The 22,295-nt window shown below is 38.2% G+C and overlaps 1 protein-coding gene and 1 long non-coding RNA gene across 2 annotated transcripts; both read right to left on the minus strand.

Annotated features, from left to right (window-relative positions):
• Positions 1-3,567: 3,567 nt before the first annotated feature.
• LOC147512379 (uncharacterized) lies at positions 3,568-7,124 on the minus strand. The gene is made up of 4 exons (XR_015217201.1): positions 6,889-7,124; positions 6,276-6,369; positions 4,766-4,970; positions 3,568-3,792 (listed from the first exon to the last, which is right to left on the minus strand). It is a non-coding gene; the product is annotated as an uncharacterized LOC147512379 (long non-coding RNA).
• Positions 7,125-10,545: 3,421 nt separating this feature from the next.
• LOC147512380 (protein FAR1-RELATED SEQUENCE 5-like) lies at positions 10,546-11,583 on the minus strand. The gene is made up of 2 exons (XM_086598719.1): positions 11,305-11,583; positions 10,546-11,214 (listed from the first exon to the last, which is right to left on the minus strand). Exons 1-2 carry the CDS (start codon positions 11,581-11,583, stop codon positions 10,546-10,548), a joined length of 948 nt encoding a protein of 315 aa, XP_086454845.1.
• Positions 11,584-22,295: the final 10,712 nt, after the last annotated feature.

A 22,295-nucleotide genomic window follows, 5' to 3' on the forward strand; every position in this document is an offset into this window, starting at 1 on the left:
TACCCAGTAGTCATTGCATCAGATTTGACTGAGGAGCAGGAATCCAGGTTAGTAGCACTTTTAAAGGAACACAAGTCAGCTATAGGTCGGACAATTGACGATATCAAGGGGATCAGCCCTATGATAGTTCAACATATGATTCATTTGGAAGAGAATTCCAAGACTTCTAAGCAACCACAGAGGAGGCTTAATCCAACGATGAAGGAAGTAGTTCGAGAAGAGGACGTCAAACTCCTTGATGCCAGCATTATCTACCCTATTTATGATAGTCAATAGGATAGTCTAGTTCAAGTTGTGCCAAAGAAGTCCGGAACCACAGTAATCGAGAACGAGAATAATGAGTTGATTTCAACTAGGATTCAGACTGGATGGAGAGTTTGCATCGATTACAGGAAGTTGAATAGCGCATCGAGGAAAGATCATTTTCCATTGCCTTTCATCGATCAGATGTTAGAAAGATTAGCTGGACAAGCCTACTACTGCTTTCTTGATGGTTACTCAGGATATTTTCAGATCCATATTCACCCTGAGGACCAAGAGAAGACCACATTCACATATCCTTTTGAGGATTGTCTGCACCATCTCTCCTTAGTCCTTAAACGCTGTTGCGATACCAACTTAGTTCTGAACTGGAAAAAGTGCCACTTCATGGTAAAGGAAGGGATAGTGTTGGGTCACCAAGTTTCAAAGGAAGGAATTCTAGTAGATAAAGCGAAAATGTCTAGGTGAAGTAAGCTAGGTTCCGTAAGAATTGCCATTCAAACTTGTCCGGGTTCTGACCATTAAGAGAAAATTGTTGGTACAAGGTATACTTTTGTCAATCACATGCTGAGAGAGATTAGAAGAATTCCTACAAAGTGGAACCTAGTGGGTGGGAATACTAGTCTTGAGGATCTGACTATAAAGGATTCAAAAGTCTTGAGAATCTGACTTTAAAAGACTCACATTACGTCTTGGGGATCTGATGTAAAAAGACCTAAAAAAATTTGTTTCTTGAACTAATTCTTGATATTCGGCATCAATGGTAATATCCTACCTTTTTCTCATCCATTTCATTTACTTCTTTATACATTGAGGTCAATGCATGCATAAGTAGGGGGAGGGTGTACTTGAGAAATGAATTTCAAAAATTAGTTTTCAAAAACAAAAATATTTTTGTTTCTATATCAATAGCATGAGAAAAATGAATTTTAATGATGAGTCTGGGATATATATTCTATACTGCTTAGTGTTGAGTTTGATAGATAGTTTATATTATTGATTTCATTACCGCTTAGACTATTTATTATGCTCGGACATAGTTCTTGTTGATAGAATTCTTTATCTAGGCACCACCATAATACTTGGTCAGTTTTGTGTACTTTTGCTAGAGAAGAGATTTAAACCCCTAGTAAACTGGAAGTAGAATTTTTAGACTTAGCCCGTGAGACTTGAGCTTTATACCCATTCTTTGGAGAGTTCTTACAAAAAATCCGAGTCTTAGTGACTCAACATCTTTTAGTTTTTTATGTCGTTGTAATATAGTCTCATTATTTGTTGATTTGGTTAATCACGAAGTGACATCAACTGGGGAGATAGCCATTAGGTCTTGTAGTCTATTCGAAACAGAGTATCATACTGATAAGTCAAGTAGTGAACCTATTCAGCCTTTATCCCACCTAGTAGGACCATCACGTTAAACCCTTTTTAGCCTTACAATAAGCCATTTTCTTTCATAAAACCCTTTACCCTTTACCCAACTCCAGACAAGGAGTATAGCCAAAATCTTTATCAGCCATACCCATATATTTATGAGAATACGAGGGGCACAAAGCGGAAGAAATAGCACAAAAGAAAGATTACAAGGAAATACCAGGGAGATACAATGAAGACCATCATTCTATTTTAAGTGAAAGAAGCTAGTGGAAAACAAGTATGTCCAGTATTAATCAAGGATATACCACTTAGCTAAAGAAAAATAATAAAAAAAAAAAAAAAAAAAAAAAAAAAAAAAAGAAAAGAAGAAGAAGAAGAAGTTAAACAGAATGGATGGAAAGGCTAAGACAAAGGAAGAACTTTCTCTGCAATACAGAATTTGAAGAAATCTTCTAAAGAATGATGGAAAACCCTTAGTGTTTTCAGAAACAACCTTAGAATCCTTTTTACCTTTCCTTCATAAACCAATACCCAAGCCAAGTTACAACCCATGACTTATCACTACAGTATGGTACAAAGTCTAGAATAGGTGAGAGGATGCTAAAGTGAAGGACCCGACCCTTCATATGTGATTGACATTCTTTCCATGAGACTACTTTTATTCAGAAGTCTGGTTTTCAAGGTAGTATGTGGGATGTTCGTATGCATTATTCGTTTCCCCACATACATGAGATAAAATAGTAGACCATCTTCTGAGAGATTCTTTTCTGAGAGTATGACCGGTGAGGATTGAAAGTCGAGATTATCTACCTATGGTAAACTAGGGATTTCGTTTCTTGGATAGGAGAGTATAGGAGATTGACTAAGTACACACATAAGCCTTGATTGAGAATTTTGTCAATTTTTACTATCTCCCATCATAATTTATGAGTCTTTGCAAGCAATGTAGTTAGCAATGAAGACCTGCCTATCGAGTAAGCACTAAGTGGGTAAGGAATTTTTTTTTCTCTGAAAAATACTATCATTCTTGAACATGCTATTGATTGATTTTGTGGGTATATCACCTGAAAACCCTTACGAGACTATAACTCGTCCTTTTTGGGGAACTTAAAGGTTTAAAACCTTGTTGTATATGGTAAATGCAATCGCGATGCCTGCGAAAATGAGTTAGAATTTTATTTTTGTTATTAGGATGTGATTTTGATCACTTATCTATTTTTTTTTATCTTATTTGCTAAGAGACTAACTAAAGGCTAGTTGGGAGTTATGATAAGTGCTCAAAACACTACAAGAAATAGGGTTTTTGGTGACAAAAAATAACGTCGCTAAATATTACAAAAACGTCGTTAATTAGATTTCGCGACGTTTTTTGGAGCGTCACTCGATCGTCGCTAAAGCTATAGTCGGCAAAGATACAAAACGACGATTTTACAACGTCGCAAAATAAGATATCTTCACCGACGATAATAATTGTTGCCAAAGTTTTAATTTCGTCGCTAAATCATTTTCTCATTCTTTATACAATAACGTCGCAAAAGATGGTTTTTTTGGCGATGTCTTCAAAATCGTCGCTATCAAAACCTTATTAGCAACGTTTATATTGTCAGTAAAGGTAAAAAAAATTTGAAAATTTTAGTGTTATTAGCGACGCTATAATCATCGCTACAAATCTAATTTTTTTTAAAAAAATAAGTGTTATTAGCAACGTTTTTAGCGTCGCTAAAGATAAAATAATTAATTTTTTTTAAAAAAATAAACAACGTTTCTATTATCTAAACTATTTGATTTTTTGATTTTTTCAGCACTAATATCGTGATTATCGTGTCCAAATGCAAACCATTTTTACTAACATTTTGTCACATCCATGTATCATTTTTATTTTTTGCTAATATTCAATTGAAACACAAAAAAACATCGATCAAATATCAAACAAGACAAAAACATTTGTTAAATATAAAAAGGAAAATTTACATTAGTCTGTATATAAGTTTTGACATGGTCAAAACATAGGAAAATACTCTAACATCCTCCAAGTAATTTTATTTAATCTAAATCGCTTCAATAAAACGGTAGAACATCACATCAATGCCCAGATTGAACAACCGCAACCGTCTCTTATAATAGCCAAACCAACCTTCAGCAATTTTACAAGTTCATCTGCAAAAAAAAACAAAAAACAAAAATAAAAAACATATTTCTTTACAGACTTTAATATAGTTTGGTGCCAAAGACATAAAAAAATAACAACCAAATATTAAGAACCAATAAAGAATAATACAATAAAGAATAATACAAACTAAGAGCTTGTAAGTCCATCATACATAAATTATATAGTGCATAAATAGAAAGCTGATCATGCACGTGCAACAAGGAATAATATGGATATAAAGGATAAATAAAAGCAATTATAAATGAGCAGGGAAATTCATTTCAATCAAACCTGCACAATGTCATCACCAAGGAACTAATTCTACAGAACTGAGTAATTCAGCTTTAGAAAATTGAACCACAACCGTAACATCCAATTAGTATCCCACGAGCAGCACTACCATCTTCACTAGAAAGTGTCAAATGGGGGGCATGACAAGGTCAACCCTCAAAGAGTTTAGGCATTATGACAAACTATAATACAAACAAATAGCGACAAGATTAATACAAGATGACCCACACTAGTCACTCTTAGTTTAATCACATTACACACTCTAAACTCTTAATCTCTTTCATTTAATGAAAGTTTTGAAAATAATACATACTTAAGCACTTTGTGTGAATCAACATACCTATAGGTTAGTAACTCCTTGTTTTGTTCCTTTATTAAGTCCTTAGGGAAAGTCCGCCACAACATTAAGTAAAAAAAAAAAAACTCAAATTCAAGATAAAGTTTAGACCACCCACCAAGAAGCTTAACCAAATATGAGAAAAATCATGAAAGTAAGTGGAAAGACAATCCAAAACAAGCATGTTTGCCTAGATTGCTTCCCCGCCGGCTTTGATTGCTTGAAAGTCTTTCCTTTTTTCAGCTCGACTCATGTATAGCCTGTTCACTTTTTCCTATTGCCACATAAGGATGGTATATTACTATACCCTTTCAAATTTGTTATTACCATATTCTAGTGGTAGAAGCATTTACCTGTTGATTAATCTGGTTATTCAAGCTTTTTTGCCTTTCCAAATTTGTGATCTACTTCTAAGCTAAGCCATCAGCTCAATCTCAATTTGCTACATCATTTGCCCATATATCATGAATTCGATGTTGCAATAGAACGTAACCGAGGCTTCCATCCACTGTGACGGAATACTAATCAACACTGGATTCACCCCATTCCCAGAAGCACCTAAAAAAGCATAAAGCCAAAGTCAGGCTCTTAATATTTGAAGTTTGGCAGCAAGATTAGCTTATACATAAACAGATTTCCTACCCTTTAGCATGGTAGCAAAATTAGCTTAATTTAACACATCAACTTGGTCAAGGCAATCAACTTTTTTAGTGAGCGAGGAGCAACACTATGACCAACTCTTCTCAAATATGTATGCTAAGGGAAATAATATTGGTAAACAATCCGAACAACATTCAAAATGAAGTGCCAAACCAAGCTGATTCAATGGTTTCATGTTTTATAACAATAAAATAAACAGGAAGACTTTTTGGGTCAAACTAAAAACCATCCCGCAATGTTTTCCAATTCACCTATAATGAAAATTTTATCCGTCATAAATTAGGTGATCAACTCGTTGTACTATTTCCAACAGTCAACTAATTAAGAAGACAAAATAGTATATGCTAAATGACTTTAGTTTCTATAGAATGGAAGTAGAGTTATTAAGAGCAATATAGTATGGCGCTAAAGACAAAAAATAACAGCCAGGTATTAAGAACCAGTCCAAAGTAATACAAACTAAGAACTTGTAAGTCCATCATGCATGCCCACTCAAAAATTAAACAGTATGTAAACGGAGGGCTGATGGTGCATGTGTAACAAGGAGTAATGTGGATGTAAAGGACAAAAACATGCAATTATAAGTGAGGATGGGAATTCATTTCAATCAAGCCTGCACAATAACAATTTATTAAAAGGATAAGAACCATTTGTGTAAAGAATAGGAGAAAGCAATGTACAAGCAACTGCAATGGAATACAATATTAAAGCTTCCAAAGCTTATAATGTTAGCTAGCCACTAGATAATGAATACTAGCACCAAACAAAACAATTCCCAAAGGTATTTATGAAATTCAAGTTTAAAAAATCAAGTAGATCAAACTATCTTAAGCAAATACATTTCATCTGCTTGTGAATGAAACATGTTGCAAAGAACAAATAATGTATGTAGTAACAAGCAAGTTACACTCACAAGTGTTGATATATGTAGTAAATCAAAGTCAAATATTAGCTTTCCAATCCCAAATAATTAATTTCCAGGTCTTTGGACATCAAAACTGGTTCTCTGCTGATTTTAAACTGTTCATGTATATTCTAGCAGTGCATTATTTTATACATTCCTTGGTTAGTATCTCCACTGTGAAAGCCACCTACTAATTGAAAAGTCAAATTTTACACACGTGCATGCCCTTCATATAGTGAGCAACAAAATGAAAAATCAAATGAACTATGAATTAATCATACTAATCAAAGACTACATACCCTAAAACTTCAACAAGAGGAAATTTAATGCATGTTGGTGCTCGTTGATTCTTGTTTGTTGGGCACTGCATCCTCTGCCTCGTCAACATACAATCTGGAAACAATCCAAACAACACCATGGGGAGTTGTGATACACACCATACAATATAAGGCATGCAATTAAGTAGACAACCAAACTAAAAAATCCACACAAGATTTGACTATTTAGAAAGAAAATTCTACCTCAACTTACAAATTGCATGCAAAACCAACTATGTCCCAATACTTTGAAGCCTAGCACATAATTTAAATTCCATAATCCAAGCTGTTCTAAATTAACATCACGCACAACATAAATTAAAAGCGTAGTAGTAGGGATTTCACACGCAAGCAAACATACTGTCAAGCGCGCAGTATCCATCCATATGTACTAGGACACCACTACAAAAAAATAAATTATAACCCACACAAGATTAGGTCCTTTATTCTACTTCAATCTCAGCCCAGATTCAAACCATACAATTATATTTTTGCCGCTGGGCAGTGAAGAGACGCGACTGAAATTGAATAGAAAAAATCATAGCTTTCCAATCTGAACTTTCTACAAATAAACAAGTTTAATGATGGAGCTTACCAAGCTTTGGTTGAACGAATGACGAAGGGGGAACAAATCGAATCTCCCACTTCTGCTCTCATTTTGTTCCAATCCTATTTAGACAAAAAAAAATGAAACAAACTACAAGCTTGGATAAATTAAATGGAATTGAAACGGTTACTTTAAATTATATAAAGATACAACTATTAATGGAGAGATTCAGAGAGACTTTGAGGTTGGGAGGAAGAGGTAGAAGATGTAGGGTTTCCTTTTCTTTCTATCCTAGTTAACAACAATTGGTCCATTCCTCCTATTTTACAAAATATGTTGGATGCAGCTGGTCTGAGTATTGATAATGTTCATAGAGGAGCCTCTGAACATGAAGATTATATGGTCTGGTCTCCGGACACTCACGGTAGATTCACTTGTAAATCTGCCTTCGACTCCATAAGAAGGAAAGCCAACCCAATTGGCTGGGCAAAGAGTATCCGAACTCCCATATTCACCGAGACTAGCGGCAAATGCTTGGAAGCTCATTCAGAATTGTCGCGAACCGATAGTATGGTTCAAAAAAAGGGTGTTCATCTTGCTTCTTCATGCAGATTATGTAAGGTTGAAGTGGAAAACCTTCAACATATACTCTGGGAATGTTCATTCTCCAGAGCTTTATGGCATTGGACTACAAGCAGATTTCAGATTTCTATGAACTTCAATAGCTTTATCGAAGCTATTAGAGTCATAAGACTTTGGAGTCCAAGATTGAAACATCTTTGGCACTCGGCAGTTTGCTAGTACTTTGGTATCTTTGTGGAAATTGAGAAATAGTATCCATTTTGAAGGAAAGCCAAGGGACATGAACATGTGTAAAGCCCTCGATTAGATATCAAGTCTATATCATCGCATTATTGTCAAAGGCCTTTTCCTTTAATAATGAAAGAGATAAATTTGTGGGTCTTTGCTTGGAATGTTTCTTTGAGACCGCACCCAAAGCACCTAATATCAAACAAGGCATTTGGCTACCTCGAACCGAGTGCACAGTCAAGATTAACACCGATGGAAGTGCTTTGGGCAACCCAGTCCAAATTTGGATTAGGGGTAAGTTTCAGAGATCATGAAGGTGGGTTCAAGCTCACATATTGGAGATCCATTGGAGTAGATAACAACTATAGGGCTGAATGTCTAGCCATTCTTGAAGGAGTAGAACTGCTCTATCACCGAGGATGGGGCGTTAGTCCGGTAGAATCGGATTCGGTTGCCGCCGGGGCATTGGATCTAACTTTCTACCATGGGACATAACACCAAGATGGACAAATTGTCTACGACAACTTCAAGCATTTCAAAATCACTCACATATGGAGGGAAGGAAACACTACAGCAGATGCGCTTTCCAAAGCTGGAGCTAGACTTACAAATACAAATGCTCAAGTGGTCAATGGTAAGCCCGACTGGGTTAAGAAATGGGAAATGCCTTATGGGGTGTTTTTTTAGATACTAATGAGTGATATCTTTGTTCCTTCTTCGATTGGGAAACAGAGAGTGCATGAGAGCTTGAATCAGGGAAGATCTCTTCCCTACACCATGTAACTTCTTTTATTTATATTTATTCATTCTTACCTAAAAAAAAAAAAAAAAACAATTGTTTGTGTTTTTCTTTTTTTTCTTTCTATTGATTTTATGGATTATTTGTTTTGAGTTTTTTATTCAAGAGTTAAAAACTTAAAACAATAAGTGGGAATACCGAAAAAAATAGCGTTGGAAAATTGGGAAGAATATTTTCAAAGGAACAAGTGTCACTAAAGATACCCAATTAGCTACGATCCATATAAGCGTCCAAAATGGTATGACAAATACCAATGATTTTAATAACACTGAAACTTAAGCAACATTTAACTACACTTTTATCGTCACCTGAAAAGTTAGCTGCAATTTTCATATGTCTCACGGTACTATTTATGACGATAAAATTGTCGCTAAAGTCATCAGTTCACCTTACGACAAAATATTATTACCCACGATAAAAAGTGTCGCTGATAGTAATTATTGCCTATGCTTTTCTATCATCGCTAAAAGTTTCGTCGCTGAAAAGGGCATTTGTTGTAGTGAAAAGTGTTATTTAACCCTCGATTATGCCTCTTGTTTAGCCATCTTAGTGAACTAATAGTATTTGTAAGTTATGTTTTATGATTCTATAGGTGAAAGAGAGAGTTTTGTGGAATATTAGAGAAAAAGGGGTAAAACGGAGCAATTCGGAGCATTAAGGATCACATGGGAAGCCCGTATACAATCATGGAGAAGGCCAAGGAATTGGAGCTATTAAAGATGCGACTTGGACCTATTTTAAAGCCTATTTGGAAGCCCAAGGCTAAAGGATTCGTTGCTTGGACCAAAGCCCGCAAAAGAGGATAGAAGGATAGAGCAGAAGAGACAAAATAGGCTTATGCATCTGGGACGCATGGATCTAGCGTCCAGACGCATTGATCGCGTCTGAGACGCATTAATAGTGTGTCCAGATGCATGGATCGACACTGTAGCCAATTCCTTCTCAGTTTTGGAGACGAAGTTGGACTCTAAAAGAAGTTTATTTGTATTAGGAAACAAATGACGGTTTGGAATGCTTCTAGAGCTCATTGTAACCTCTATAAATAGAGGACCTAAGTGCCTCATGTAATTTGCCAATTCACTTATATTCTTGTCTCCAGAACTTGAGGCAGAGAGAGATTAATAATAAAAGATCGGTTTTAATTAATCGAAGTCTTAATAAATTAGTCTTTCTAGTCTTATGTTCTTCGACTCTTCTTCTTCTCGTTCTTCGTGTTCTTCCTTATTTATGGAAGGCTAATCTTCTCCTTCAAGGGAGGAGATGAAGCCGATGCTTAAGGTTTAATGATTATTCTGGTTCATGGTGTTCTTCAATCAGGTTAGTTCTTTATGTTTTTAGTTATTAGTTCCATTGCCCTTTGGGGGATGGAAGTATAGAATAGGGTTTATGTTTTGCAATATTAATATCATGCTAGTGTTCTTTACTTTTCTTATAGTAGTATAGTTCTTTAGAGTTAGGAAAGTATTCTTTGTGTTGCCTTAGAAGGGGTAGCTCAGGGAGTGGCTGCCTAGGGGAAGTATTCTTTGTGTTTTCCTTAAGTAATGATTCATTGAATGGCCGCCCTATTAGGAAGTACTCCTTGATGTTGCTCTCGGTAATACATTGAATGGTTGCCCGAGCTTACATAAAAGGAAAGAAGATATTAATAACATAAACATAGGAACAACCTTAAGTAGAGTTAATTATTAACGATGTTTCGTCCAAGAGTGCATCGACACTCGCTCGATTGCCTAATTGTAGTCTACTTGTAAGAACAACCATGAAGCAGAAAGTCATAGATTAAAAGTATTGGTGGATTCTAATCTCTTGAATTCCCTCTCTTATAAATTCTCAATAGTTTAGTTAATTTAGGTTAGTTTAGCATTAGAATCTAAAATCTCTACAATCATAGTTTTTAATCCCTTAAACCCCCTTTCCAGTCCTGTCCTTCACATAACATACACTTAAAAGTGGAACGATATCCTACTCATCCTTTACTTATTGAGGGATAATTAGGTTTTGATATGCTTCTGTTTTGTTCAACGACCATACACCATCTACATACACAAAAAGAGGTTGGTCAACTTGTATTGGAAAAACTAAAGCGGTGAACATAACTAGTTACCCCCAATTTCTCGATGTAATTTTGGGCACGTGGGTTTTGTATGCCCAACAACACCACATTCGCCACAACTTTTCTTCCTTGTCTTATTGTGTCCTTTAAGTCTTTTTGGTCGACCCTTAGGTGCTACCTGGGCTGGATCACGTATCCGTTCTAAGTGGGCTGCATCTCCGTGAGTATCTGATGGCTCCTTAACGGGAATTTGAGGATTTTCTTCAGCAGTTGATAGGATCTCTTTTGACATAAGATAAGAATGTAGGAAATCTTTGAACTCTTCACTAGCTTCTTCAATTTTTGAGGCCTTCAAACAAATATTCTTACAAATCCCTATAAGCTCACTATAACAAATAGTAGAAGTTGCTTCATTATGAACATTAACCGAAGTAACAGTAGGAATGACTGTTTTCACATGTCGCATCCACCTCAATAAAATGCAACTAGAGGGTATTTCAGTGACATCTTCATTTTTTAAGACGGAAATTATGTGTTGGCATGGAAAACCAAATGACTCAAATAGACCACAAGAACACTTAGCGTTTTGATCAACAACATTGTATTCCACAATAGACTTGCAGTGCCTATACAAATGACGACGCAAAGTGTAGTAACGAATATTGTCACCTTGATGATCCTTCATTGAATCAACAATGTACAATGCCTCTTGCTACAATTTCATCTTAAACACATTAAATGCCGCTCGTGTATAGATGGAGTTCGCCTAATTTTCATACTCAGTCAGTTGGGTCACAATTACTGGCTTGGTTGTCAGAGTAATAACTTCTTCTTCGTGCTCATGGTGCCGGATCTTCTCAAGTGCTAGCTCCATTTTTCCATAGAGCTCAACCATTTTTAAACCAGGCTTTACATGAAGCCGTATAACAGAGTTCATGCTTTCACAACGTTGGTTGGTTCTACAACCACCAAAGAATGCGCCTCGGAGATATGCCTCTGCCCACCTCAGCCTTTTTTTGTATATCTTCTCCACCCACTCATGGTCATGGACCTGGTGTGCTTCTAACAAATGTTCCCACATTTTGTTAAACTCTTCTATGAACATTTCATAAACATGAGTGAACAAAAGTCCCTTTGAAACCCAGAGACACGGACATTGTCAATATAATTTTTCAGAACGTGCTAAACACATAAGCAATGTCTAGCATTAGGTAAAGTAACTTTAATAGCCTTGCAAATTGCATGATCACCATCTATTATGACCGACTTAGGTGCTTTACTGCCCATCGCTCTAAGAAAACGCTCTAACGCCCAAATGTAAAATTGCTCTGACTCATTAGTCATAACTGCAAAACCAAATACAATAGTTTGTCTATGATTGTTCACTCCAGCAAATACGACAATTAGCATTTTGTATTGATTTGTCCGGTATGTTGAATCAAACAATAACACATCACAAAAACAACTGTATTCTGCACAAGACGTCGAATCTACCGAGAACAATATGACCAATTGATAAGCACCCAAAACTGTAATATTAAACCCCGAGAGACATAGCATTTTGGTCGATTATGTGTTTAATAATCATGTAATAATTATATTTTCATACTTTTGCAGGTTTCCGCATTTAAAATGAATATAATGATAAAACATGCATCAAGCACGGGAATCTTTGGAATATTTGAAGTTTCCCACTCAACCCCAAATGAAGCCCAACAAAGCCCCGACTAGAGCCGAAGTTTCTAAAAGAACAAAACCAGGTAGCAGAGCGGGTCCACATATAAAGAAGCAAAAACTTTCAAGCTCACATCTGATAAATCTGGGTGCCGATGTTGGCTAGTGAACTGCCAGAGCGACCAGGGCGACAAACTCTACGCAAAGATAGAAAGTTGTAAAAACACCAAAATCGGCGCCGCCACTGGACATACTAAGTGGACCCACTCGGTGGGGCCAAAAGGCATGATGAGTCAGCATAGGCAGGTGGCAAGAAATGGTCATAAAATTGTGCCACCTTGCAATTTGAGAAGACACGTACCTGTTCAAAGATTGAAATGAAATTGAGCAAAGGGACAAATACAAAGCACAAAAGGACGAAACATTAAATGAAGTTTTGTTTCGTAAACAAAACTTTGGTTAAAGGGATTCACATGCAAACAAAACTTTGAATATAAAAGTTTTGAATGTCTCAAATTGATAAACGACCAAAACTCAATTAATCCTTCTCTAGTCTCCAGCCTATATATATGAGGGGGTAGCCTTTGATATTCTTCCTTCAACATTTTCATGCTCTAGCATCCGCTTAGCAATTAGTTAGTTTTTTTCCAGCACTTACATTCCATCATTTTCATTCCAGCAGCTTAAATACTGTAAGTCAATTTACCCTTAATAACAGTCATTTCTTTTCTAGTGTAATTCCTGTCTTGCATTTATTTACTTAATGTATACAGCAAGTTTTATTATTCCTTCAATGACCATGAGCTAATCCCCCCCTCAGGGGGAGGGTTATGCTGCTCGTGTAAGAATTCGGATTGACTCTTTAATATTCTAGAATCACTGCTTAGGAACTTGGCATAGATTAGACATCCGGTCCCAAAATGACTGAGACTGTACAAATTTGGAGTGTTGATGCTCGTATCAGATCTCGTCGCGCGACCTAAAATGTCTCGGCTAATTCTATGGTGTCAGACATCCCTCTAATTTGTCCAGCTGATGTGGAATCGAGCCAGGAGCTGAAATGATATTCCAGAGATGAAATATTAGTTCAATTCCTTATGCTAGTGCGATGCGGCTCAGAGATGTGGGCATGAGCTAGGGATCAATACTCGACGTCGTCTCCAAACACGAGACGAATTAGTGATGTAGTGACGTGGTAATATAAACTGTTGAAAAATGATTCTTGCATAAGTATGATTAACTCTCTCCCTGTTCTCTATCTTTGGTTATCTACATCAAAATCACCGTAGTAATTTACATTATTTGCATTACCGTTAATTTAATTAAAACTAACTAAAAAACCTAAAATCCTACTCACCAAAAGTTGTAATTCCAGTTGTGAACCTTTCCGAGCCCTAAGGTTTGGACGATCCCTTACTCGACCTATCTTACCAAACCCATGTGAGTAAGGTAACTTGACTAAAACGTACGACTATACGGACATTGGACTTGGGACTTTGGTCTTTGGACTTCGGACTTCGGACTGTGGACATCGGACTTAATTAATTAAGAAAACCAATAAACGTACAATTAAACGTTTTAATCAAATGGCGCTGCTGCACGCCGAAGGACTCTGGACTTAACGTAATAACTGGAATACATAAACATAAACCCCCTCCCCTACCCCCTCATCTTTTTTATTTCCATTTCTTTTACGATATTAACGTGTTACGTACCTGTTTGCCCCAATTTTTTCTACTAACAGATATCTGTGAACCAGATATTGTTTATTTTTATTAGCACAGTTTAAGTATTCTGTAGGAACTTGAAGTACTGAACTGACAAAAGAGTCTCGGACAAGACTAAATTAGTAATGCGCGAGACTAACCTGGAGTATCAACACTCCGGTTTTCAGGTACAGGCCACTTTCCTTTTCAGTACTCTTTTGGACTCTCTTGTCCAGTTTTTCCAGTAAGTTCACGAGCTTGGGAGTTAGTTCGATCGTGTACGAGGAATCGCAGGACGCCAGGTTTCAAATTCTTAAACTCCTCAAACTTTGTCGAGGATATTATTTGGTTGTTACTATAACCTATTTTACCTTGCATGTTTGTGTGTTGGCATAAGAACTCTTTGTATATAAATGTGGTTCGTCATTACATCTTCACGTTAACACGATTAATATAATTCGAATATATTTGGATGTATGGGTAATTTCAAACCACCTGTTTAGAATATTTTTGTATGTGTATGTTACATCAATTCACGTACGCGGTATTTATTTGTATGAGTTCGTTCTCGACATTCCCCTAGCTCACATATAACTCACATATAGTTGCATATATAAGTAATATAGATTTGCATGTGTACACTTTCTGCGTAAGCTAGTATATGTTAATTAGTTTCTATTTTGGCATCTATCGTTTTTAATTGCATATTTCGTAATCACGTCTCCATAATACATTAATTATGTAAACTAAAAAAAATAAAAAATCATAGTAATTAAAATTTTTATCTTAATCATCTTAATAACACCCCGCATAATACACCAGCATAAATCATCATCCTATTCCATCAGTGCTTAGGAAACTTGAAAAAAATTGAGGTTGCTTAATTAAGGAACGTGCTAGCACGAACAACCTCCCTCAATTCTCTCAGGTGACCTGGCTGTTGGAATATCCACACATTATCCTAGCTTACCTGCTCAAGTTAGCAATAGCTCAGGAAGACGTGCTCCACCTCCCTCTTTCCTTAATTCTAAAACCTCCAGTCATAATTCGTTCCTTATGAGCCTTAAATTAAAATTTATATTTGTATGAGACTACGGTCTGGTAAACATAAGGAATTATAACTTACATATCGGCGTCGGAAATACAATAAACAACTGCTTATGCTATCTCCTAGACATAGTTCCTCCTCCGTAAACCAACCTCGTCAAACATCTCCGTTGTCGTCATCTCCCTTAATTATGGCCCAGAAAATCCCACGGTCGAAACCCCTTTCGATTTCTATCTCGCCTTACAAGAAGGACACGCTTCTTGCATTAAACTCGATGCTATTGTAGGTGATTTTCGAATTCCGCCAAACATTTTCGGTTTGTTACTCGTTTACCATGGCCTGACCATGAAAAACCATATAATCACCTTCGTCGGATGCAACAAGTAGTCACCACTTTCCGCCATCCGATTGTTACCAACGAACAAGTCTTGAGTAGGTTGTTTCCCTTCACCTTAGCTGATAAAGCTTCGGTTTTGGCTCAGCAGTGCGCCGCAATCCATTGACACATGGGCCAAACTCGTACAAGCATTCATGATAAAGTTCTATACTCAGAAGAAAACTACAGAAATGCTTCAAAAGATTCAATTCTTTCGCCAACACCCCCAGGAATCCTTTTTGGAAGCATGGAGCAGATTTACTGATCTGCTTCTCGAATGTCCCCATCATCAACTTGACACCGCTGTATTAGTCCGTTTTTTCTTTAATGGTCTCTCTGACCATCAAAAGGAAACATTAGATATCATGAACAGCGGTTGTTTCATAGACAAGGGCGCTACTGAAGCATACACTTTTCTTGAGAAACAGGCTTCACGAAGCACCCATTGGGGAAACACTGATTCTTCCAGATCTTGTAAAGACACTCCTACCAAAATTACGTCTATGTTCGAGGTCAAACCCGATCCAGAATTAAAAACTCTAATCGAGTCCCTAAACAAAAAGGTCGATGCTCTTTCGGTACAAGTAAATGATCAAAAACCCAAACAGGTCATGGCTGCCAACGCTTCCCCATGTCCTTTTTGCTTAAGTCCTGAGCACACCGATTCTTATTGTCCTTTGGTATACGAGTGCCCTCCCCAACCTTCTGAAGAGGCTTGTGCTTTCAACATCCCTAATGCACCTTGGCGACAACATCCGAATTTAGCTTGGACACCCCTTGCCCAACAACAAGCTCCTCCGGGTGTCAACAACGTTCCTCTACGACCACCCGCGAACTACAATTCCTATCGTCAAGGAAATCCTTCGCAATTCCAGCAAGGGCAAAGTAATTTTCCCAACAATGCAAATATAGGGTACCAAAACAACCGCAATCTTGTTCCCGCTAATCAAGGATATGGCTACCAAAATCAACTCGTAAATAATAACCGTGAACTAGTTCCCCGCCGCTCACTTGGTACAATCCACACCCGAAAAAAAATTTAAACTTTTTTCGACATACATGAATCAACAGAATCAAATCCTAGCTTTTATCCAACAGTCTCTTCAGCTGTTAGCTCAGGATAAAAGTCAAAAGGGTGTGTTCCCTGGCCAAGCAGTTCCAAACCCTAAGCCTACAAACACTGCCTTTAAACTCAACAATGCACCAGGATCTAGTAATCCAAGCCGTGGTGAGGTAAATGCCATTACCACTCTTCGCTCGGCGAACCATCGACAATAAAATACATTATGCGGATGAGGAATCGACAGAAACCACGGCTGACGTCCTTCCAACTCCTACCTTGCAACCTATAACGGACGAAGTTGTGCCTTCCAATTCTACACCCACGTCCCTAGGGAAAGACGCCACTGATCCTTATGTGCGATTCTGCCCAAAAGCTCCATTCCCTACCGGTTTGGTAAAGAACAAATGTGACGAACATTTTGATGAGATCCATGAAACCTTCAAAAATTTGACCATAAACTTACCTTTCCTAGATGCGCTTAAGCATTTACCCAAGCATGCCAAGTTTTTGAAGGACATGTGCACCACCAAACGACGTACAAATGTTCCTCAACAAGCGTTCCTCATCGAAAGCGTTTCCTCGATTACCACTACCAATGGTGTGGTAAAGAACAAGGACCCGTGTCTAATTAACCGTACCATGCACGCCATGCGACAAGTATACCGCTACCGCACTTTTAGACCTAGGTGCCAGTGTTAACCTACTTCCCTATTACTTATTTAAGCAGGTAGGTCTTTATGAATTAAAACCTACCAATATGACTCTGCAACTCGCAGATCGCTCTATCAAGTACCCAAAGGGCATAGTAGAGAACGTCATAGTCAATGTCCAAGATTTTTACTACCCAGTTGATTTTGTCATTCTAGATACTGAAGTGGCTTGTGACTCCATTCCTATGATCTTGGGACGTCTTTTTCTTGCAATTGCTAACGCTCTCATAAATTGTTGGGATGGTTCAATAGCATTGTCTTTCGGGAACCTTTCTGTCGAACTCAACATATTCAAATTAATTAAACAATTTCCCGATCCTATAATGGAGGGCGAGATTAGTTTAGTTGATAGTCTGGAACATGATTATTTCACAAACTCTTTTCCCCCATACGAGATACACCAATTTCTTTCTTTTGATAATCCCCCGAAGTTTGACGATGGCTTCATACATAAGGGATGTCCACGCATTATTAGAGTCGGTACCACTATTTGATCCTACTGCTGCGTTGCAAACTGATTCAGAAGAACCGGATTTGCTCTTTTCCATTGAAGAGATGATCCCTCACGAATCCTTGATCCCCAATCCTCCAACTCCGGATTTAAAACCTCTACCCTATGATTTGAAGTACGTGCATCTCGATCTCGATGGTAGTCACCCTATAATAATTTCTGCTCACTTGACTACCGACGAAGAGGCACATTTGATTCATATCATTCGTGAACACCGCTCCGCTATCGGATGGTCCTTAGATGATATCAAGGGAATAGACCCTAGCATATGCATGCATCGCATACATCTCGATGACGGCACAAAGACATCGCGAGAACCACAACGCCACCTTAATCCCGCCATAAAGAAAGTGGTGAGAGAGGAAGTTTGACGTTTACTTGATGCGGTTATCATATACCCTATCTCTGATAGTGATTGGGTTAGTCCTGTCCACGTTGTTCCCAAAAAGTCTGGCATTCAAGTTGTACAAAATTAAAATGGTGAGTGCATCTCCACTCGCATTCCATTAAAATGGAGAATTTGCATTGACTATCGCAAACTTAATGCCAGAACACGTAAAGATCACTTTCCTCTCCCATTTATTGACCAGATGCTAGAACGTTTAGCCGGTCATGCTTACTACTGTTTTCTTGATGGCTATTCCGGATACTTCCAAATTGTCATCGATCCCGCCGATCAAGAAAAGACAACTTTCACGTGTCCCTTTGGAACCTTTGCATACAAACGAATGCCTTTTGGTCTTTGTAATGCCCCAGGCACCTTCCAACGCTGCATGCTTCACATTTTCAGTGATATGGTGGAACGTTATATGGAAGTCTTCATGGACGATTTTTCCATTTACGGAAATTCCTTTGACGACTGCCTATCCAACCTTTCTAAAGTATTAACGCGTTGCGAAGAGAAAAATCTGGTACTCAATTGGGAGAAGTGTCATTTTATGGTTACCAAAGGACTTGTTCTAGGTCATATTGTTTCGAAAGACGGGATAGAGGTTGATAAAGCTAAAATTGTTAAAATTGCTTCACTACCTTTCCCACGTACAGTTCGTGATATCCGTGCCTTTTTAGGCCACGCTGAGTTTTACAGGAGATTCATTCAGGATTTTTCTAAAGTTTCTCGACCTTTAACCAATCTCCTACTTAAGGATGCAGTATTCGACTTCAATTCAATTGCAAACAAGTTTTTGATACTCTAAAAATCGCTCTGACTACCGCTCCTATCATTCAACCCCCTGATTGGTCCCAACCATTCAAACTAATGTGTGACGCTAGCGACTTTGCTATTGCCGCCGTACTAGGCCAACGAGGTGATAACAAACCCATTGTCATTTACTACGCTAGTAAAACTCTTAATGCGCTCAACGTAATTACACAACAACTGAGAAAGAGTTCCTAGCTGTTGTCTATGCCTTGTATAAGTTTTGCCCTTACCTAGTTGGAACATCCAACATCGTATATACTGACCATGCCGCACTTCGGTACTTACTCGCAAAAAAGGACGCAAAACAACGATTGTTCCGTTGGATTCTTCTCTTGCAAGAATTCATCCTGGAAATCAAAGACAAGAAAGGAACCAAAAATGTCGTGGCCAACCATTTATCAAGGCTGGTTGGTGACATTGATAGTGATTCTGAAGCCATCTGTGATTCCTTCCCAGACGAATATTTGTACTCTATTTTCTCATCTCCATGGACGCGGATATCGTTAACTACCTAGTTACTGAGGAAGTTCCTTCTTCTTGGTCACGTCCTGATCATAAAAAGTTCTTATCCACTGTAAAATATTATTTTTGGGATGATCCCTACCTCTTTAAGTATTGTTCCGACCAACTCATTCGTCGCTGCATTCCCGACTGGGAGCATACCGACGTATTATCCTTTTGCCATGAACAATCTTGCAGAGGTCATTTTAGTGGAAAGAAAACTGTGGCCAAGGTATTACAATGTGGTTTTTATTGGCCTACCCTTTTTCGCGATGCACACGAACATTGCATAGCTTGCATTCGTTGTCAGCACCTAAGTTGAATTACCAAACAAAATATGATGCCCCTAAATCCTATCTTGATTGTGGAAATTTTTTATGTTTGGGGCATTGATTTTATGGGACCTTTCCCTATTTCTCAAGGTTTTCTATACATTTTAGTCGCTGTAGACTATGTGTCCAAATGGATTGAGGCACTCGCATGTCGCTCAAATGACCATAAGACTATCGTGAAATTTGTTAAAGAAAACATTTTCTCTCGTTTTGGTGTCCCCAAAGCTATCATCAGTGATGGGGTACACATTTTTGTAATAAATTTTTTGGGTTTTTAATGAAGAAATATGGAGTTACTCACAAGATTGCTACTCCATATCACCTACAAATGAGTGGCCAAGTGGAAGTCTCCAACAGAGAGATAAAGTCTATTCTGGAGAAAACTATCAACCCATCAAGAAAAGATTGGTCTCTCCGCTTATCGGATGCCTTGTGGGCATACCGAACAACATTTAAGACACCTATAGGGATGTCTCCTTACCGCATTGTTTTTGGAAAACCTTGTCATCTGCCAGTTGAACTTGAGCATCGTGCCCTTTGGGCCATCAAAAGCCTCAATTACAATATCATCGAGGCAAGCGAGAAGTGAAAACTGTAATTAAATAAGCTTGAGGAGATTCGGAGTGATGCTTATGATCTCTCAAAATCCTACAAAGCTAATATGAAAAGAGTGCATGACAAGCACATTTTGCGTAAGGATTTCAAAATTGGCCAAAAAGTTTTACTATACAACTCCAGATTACACATCTTTCCTGGTAAATTGAAAACACGATGGTCTGGTCCTTTCATTGTGTCAGCTGTGAAACATTATGGGGCAATCTCTTTGTTTAATCCACAAGATAACAACGAATTTCAAGTCAATGGACAACGCCTAAAACATTACCACGAATTACGCTCACCAGATGTTGAACAGGCTCTTCTTCAGGATCCGGTCTACACAGACTAGATGTTTCATTTGGCGTACTCAATTTTGTTTCTATAGAGGGTACACCATTTTGGTAGCCGAGCCATCTTCTATCTTATGATCTTCATAGTTCTTTGAAGTGTGTGGTTGCAAGCGCCGGAACCTTAGTCCATGAAAACTCTATTTCAGAACTGAGTATAAATGTCTTCTGCAACACGAGCAAACGTGCTTTTCGGTAAACGATGGGTACCTAAAATTTCACCTCCTTCCTTCTCTTCCCTTTTCTACTCTCTACCTCACGAACTTCAGCTAATCATTTGGTGTAAGTCTCACTCATCACGAACAGGGAATGGTCGTAGTACTTTTGCTCGTAAACGACGTGCGCGAAGGATGGGCTGGTGTATGCATTGTCAAACACCTTTCTGTCTAGGCCCTGACTTCCTATCCGATACTAGCTAGTTTAAGGTATACTTTTGTCTGACACCAGCTGCGCAGGATAATCTTTGTCGCCACGCCGTTTCTCCCACAGGTTGGGATTCGTCTTGAGAATCTGATGTTAAAAGACTCGATTCATCTTGAGGATCTGACGTTAAAATACTCACCTTGTAGATATGTTTATATTGTTGCCTTTTCCTTTTGCATTAAGTTTTGCACATGAGATTCGTGTCCAACCTCGGATGTCGCATACTTGGAACACAAACGAGCAATGGATTCCACCAGACCAACCCTAGAATTGGTTACTTTGAGTTCCCCTTGGGGCGGTTTGAGGATAGCGGTATGTAATAAGGGCAATTTTATTAGACCGTAGCGTGCACGGTCCAGGATGGTACCGTCCTGCCCCTAACCCCATAATACATAAAGGTAAAGCCACAGTTTGGCTGGATTGGGTTCGCTCTAGAGCCGACATGACAGTTGTCTATGATTTAGATGGTGACTCTTCTGGACATCCAGTGTTCTTCACGAATATCTCCCTTATATATAAATAAAACCCTTGTTTATAAATAAAACACTCTCCTTCTTTTCAAAAACTCTTGTGACCGTTGAATGACTTATACAATTGGATAGCATTTTTCATGCCGATCATTTTGATATCTCATTCATCCAATTCGGAGTCCAAACGAGTTGTGGGCGAGCGTTTAGTTTTTTTAGGTTTAAATCGGGTTTTTGGCTTGATTTGGGCTTGGGAAATTTTTTGGCCCAACCAAAATATCGAAATCTCGGGCCCTTTAAACTTCGACAAACCCGACCACATGCGTCACCATCTCTCATTTCTTCTTCCCTAAATTCCGGATCTTGCCCCTCTCGTTTAAGTCTCACACGAGACAGGCCCACGCTAATTCCAGGTCTCGCGCGAGACTCTTACAACTCCGACCACAATTCCCTTCCGTCAGCAAGTCCCATTTCTCCCCCTCATCATTAATCAATATCCAACCTCTCCCTAAGACCAGTGATGGCTGGTAACAGGCGTATTTGTGTGGAGAATTTTTTTGGAAATTTATTTGAAAACGGGATGTTTGCTCCATTCTTTGATAATGAAATTCACTCTAGAGGATGGGAGTACTTGTTATATGCTAATGGAGGGCTTTATTCCAAGGATTTGGTGATGAAATTCTATGACAATGGGAGCTTTAATGGCGACCATTTTTGGGTTACCGTCGAGGGGTGTCGCCCGCGAAGTCACACCTGTTTTGCTCTCTCGGGATCACGGGCATTCCTCCGGGTCAACCACGTCGACTCGGTGAGCAGTCCGTGTACCCATGGGACTTA

This window comes from Coptis chinensis, chromosome 3, assembly GCF_015680905.1.
Source record: "Coptis chinensis isolate HL-2020 chromosome 3, ASM1568090v1, whole genome shotgun sequence".
Taxonomy (NCBI): Eukaryota; Viridiplantae; Streptophyta; class Magnoliopsida; order Ranunculales; family Ranunculaceae; genus Coptis; species Coptis chinensis.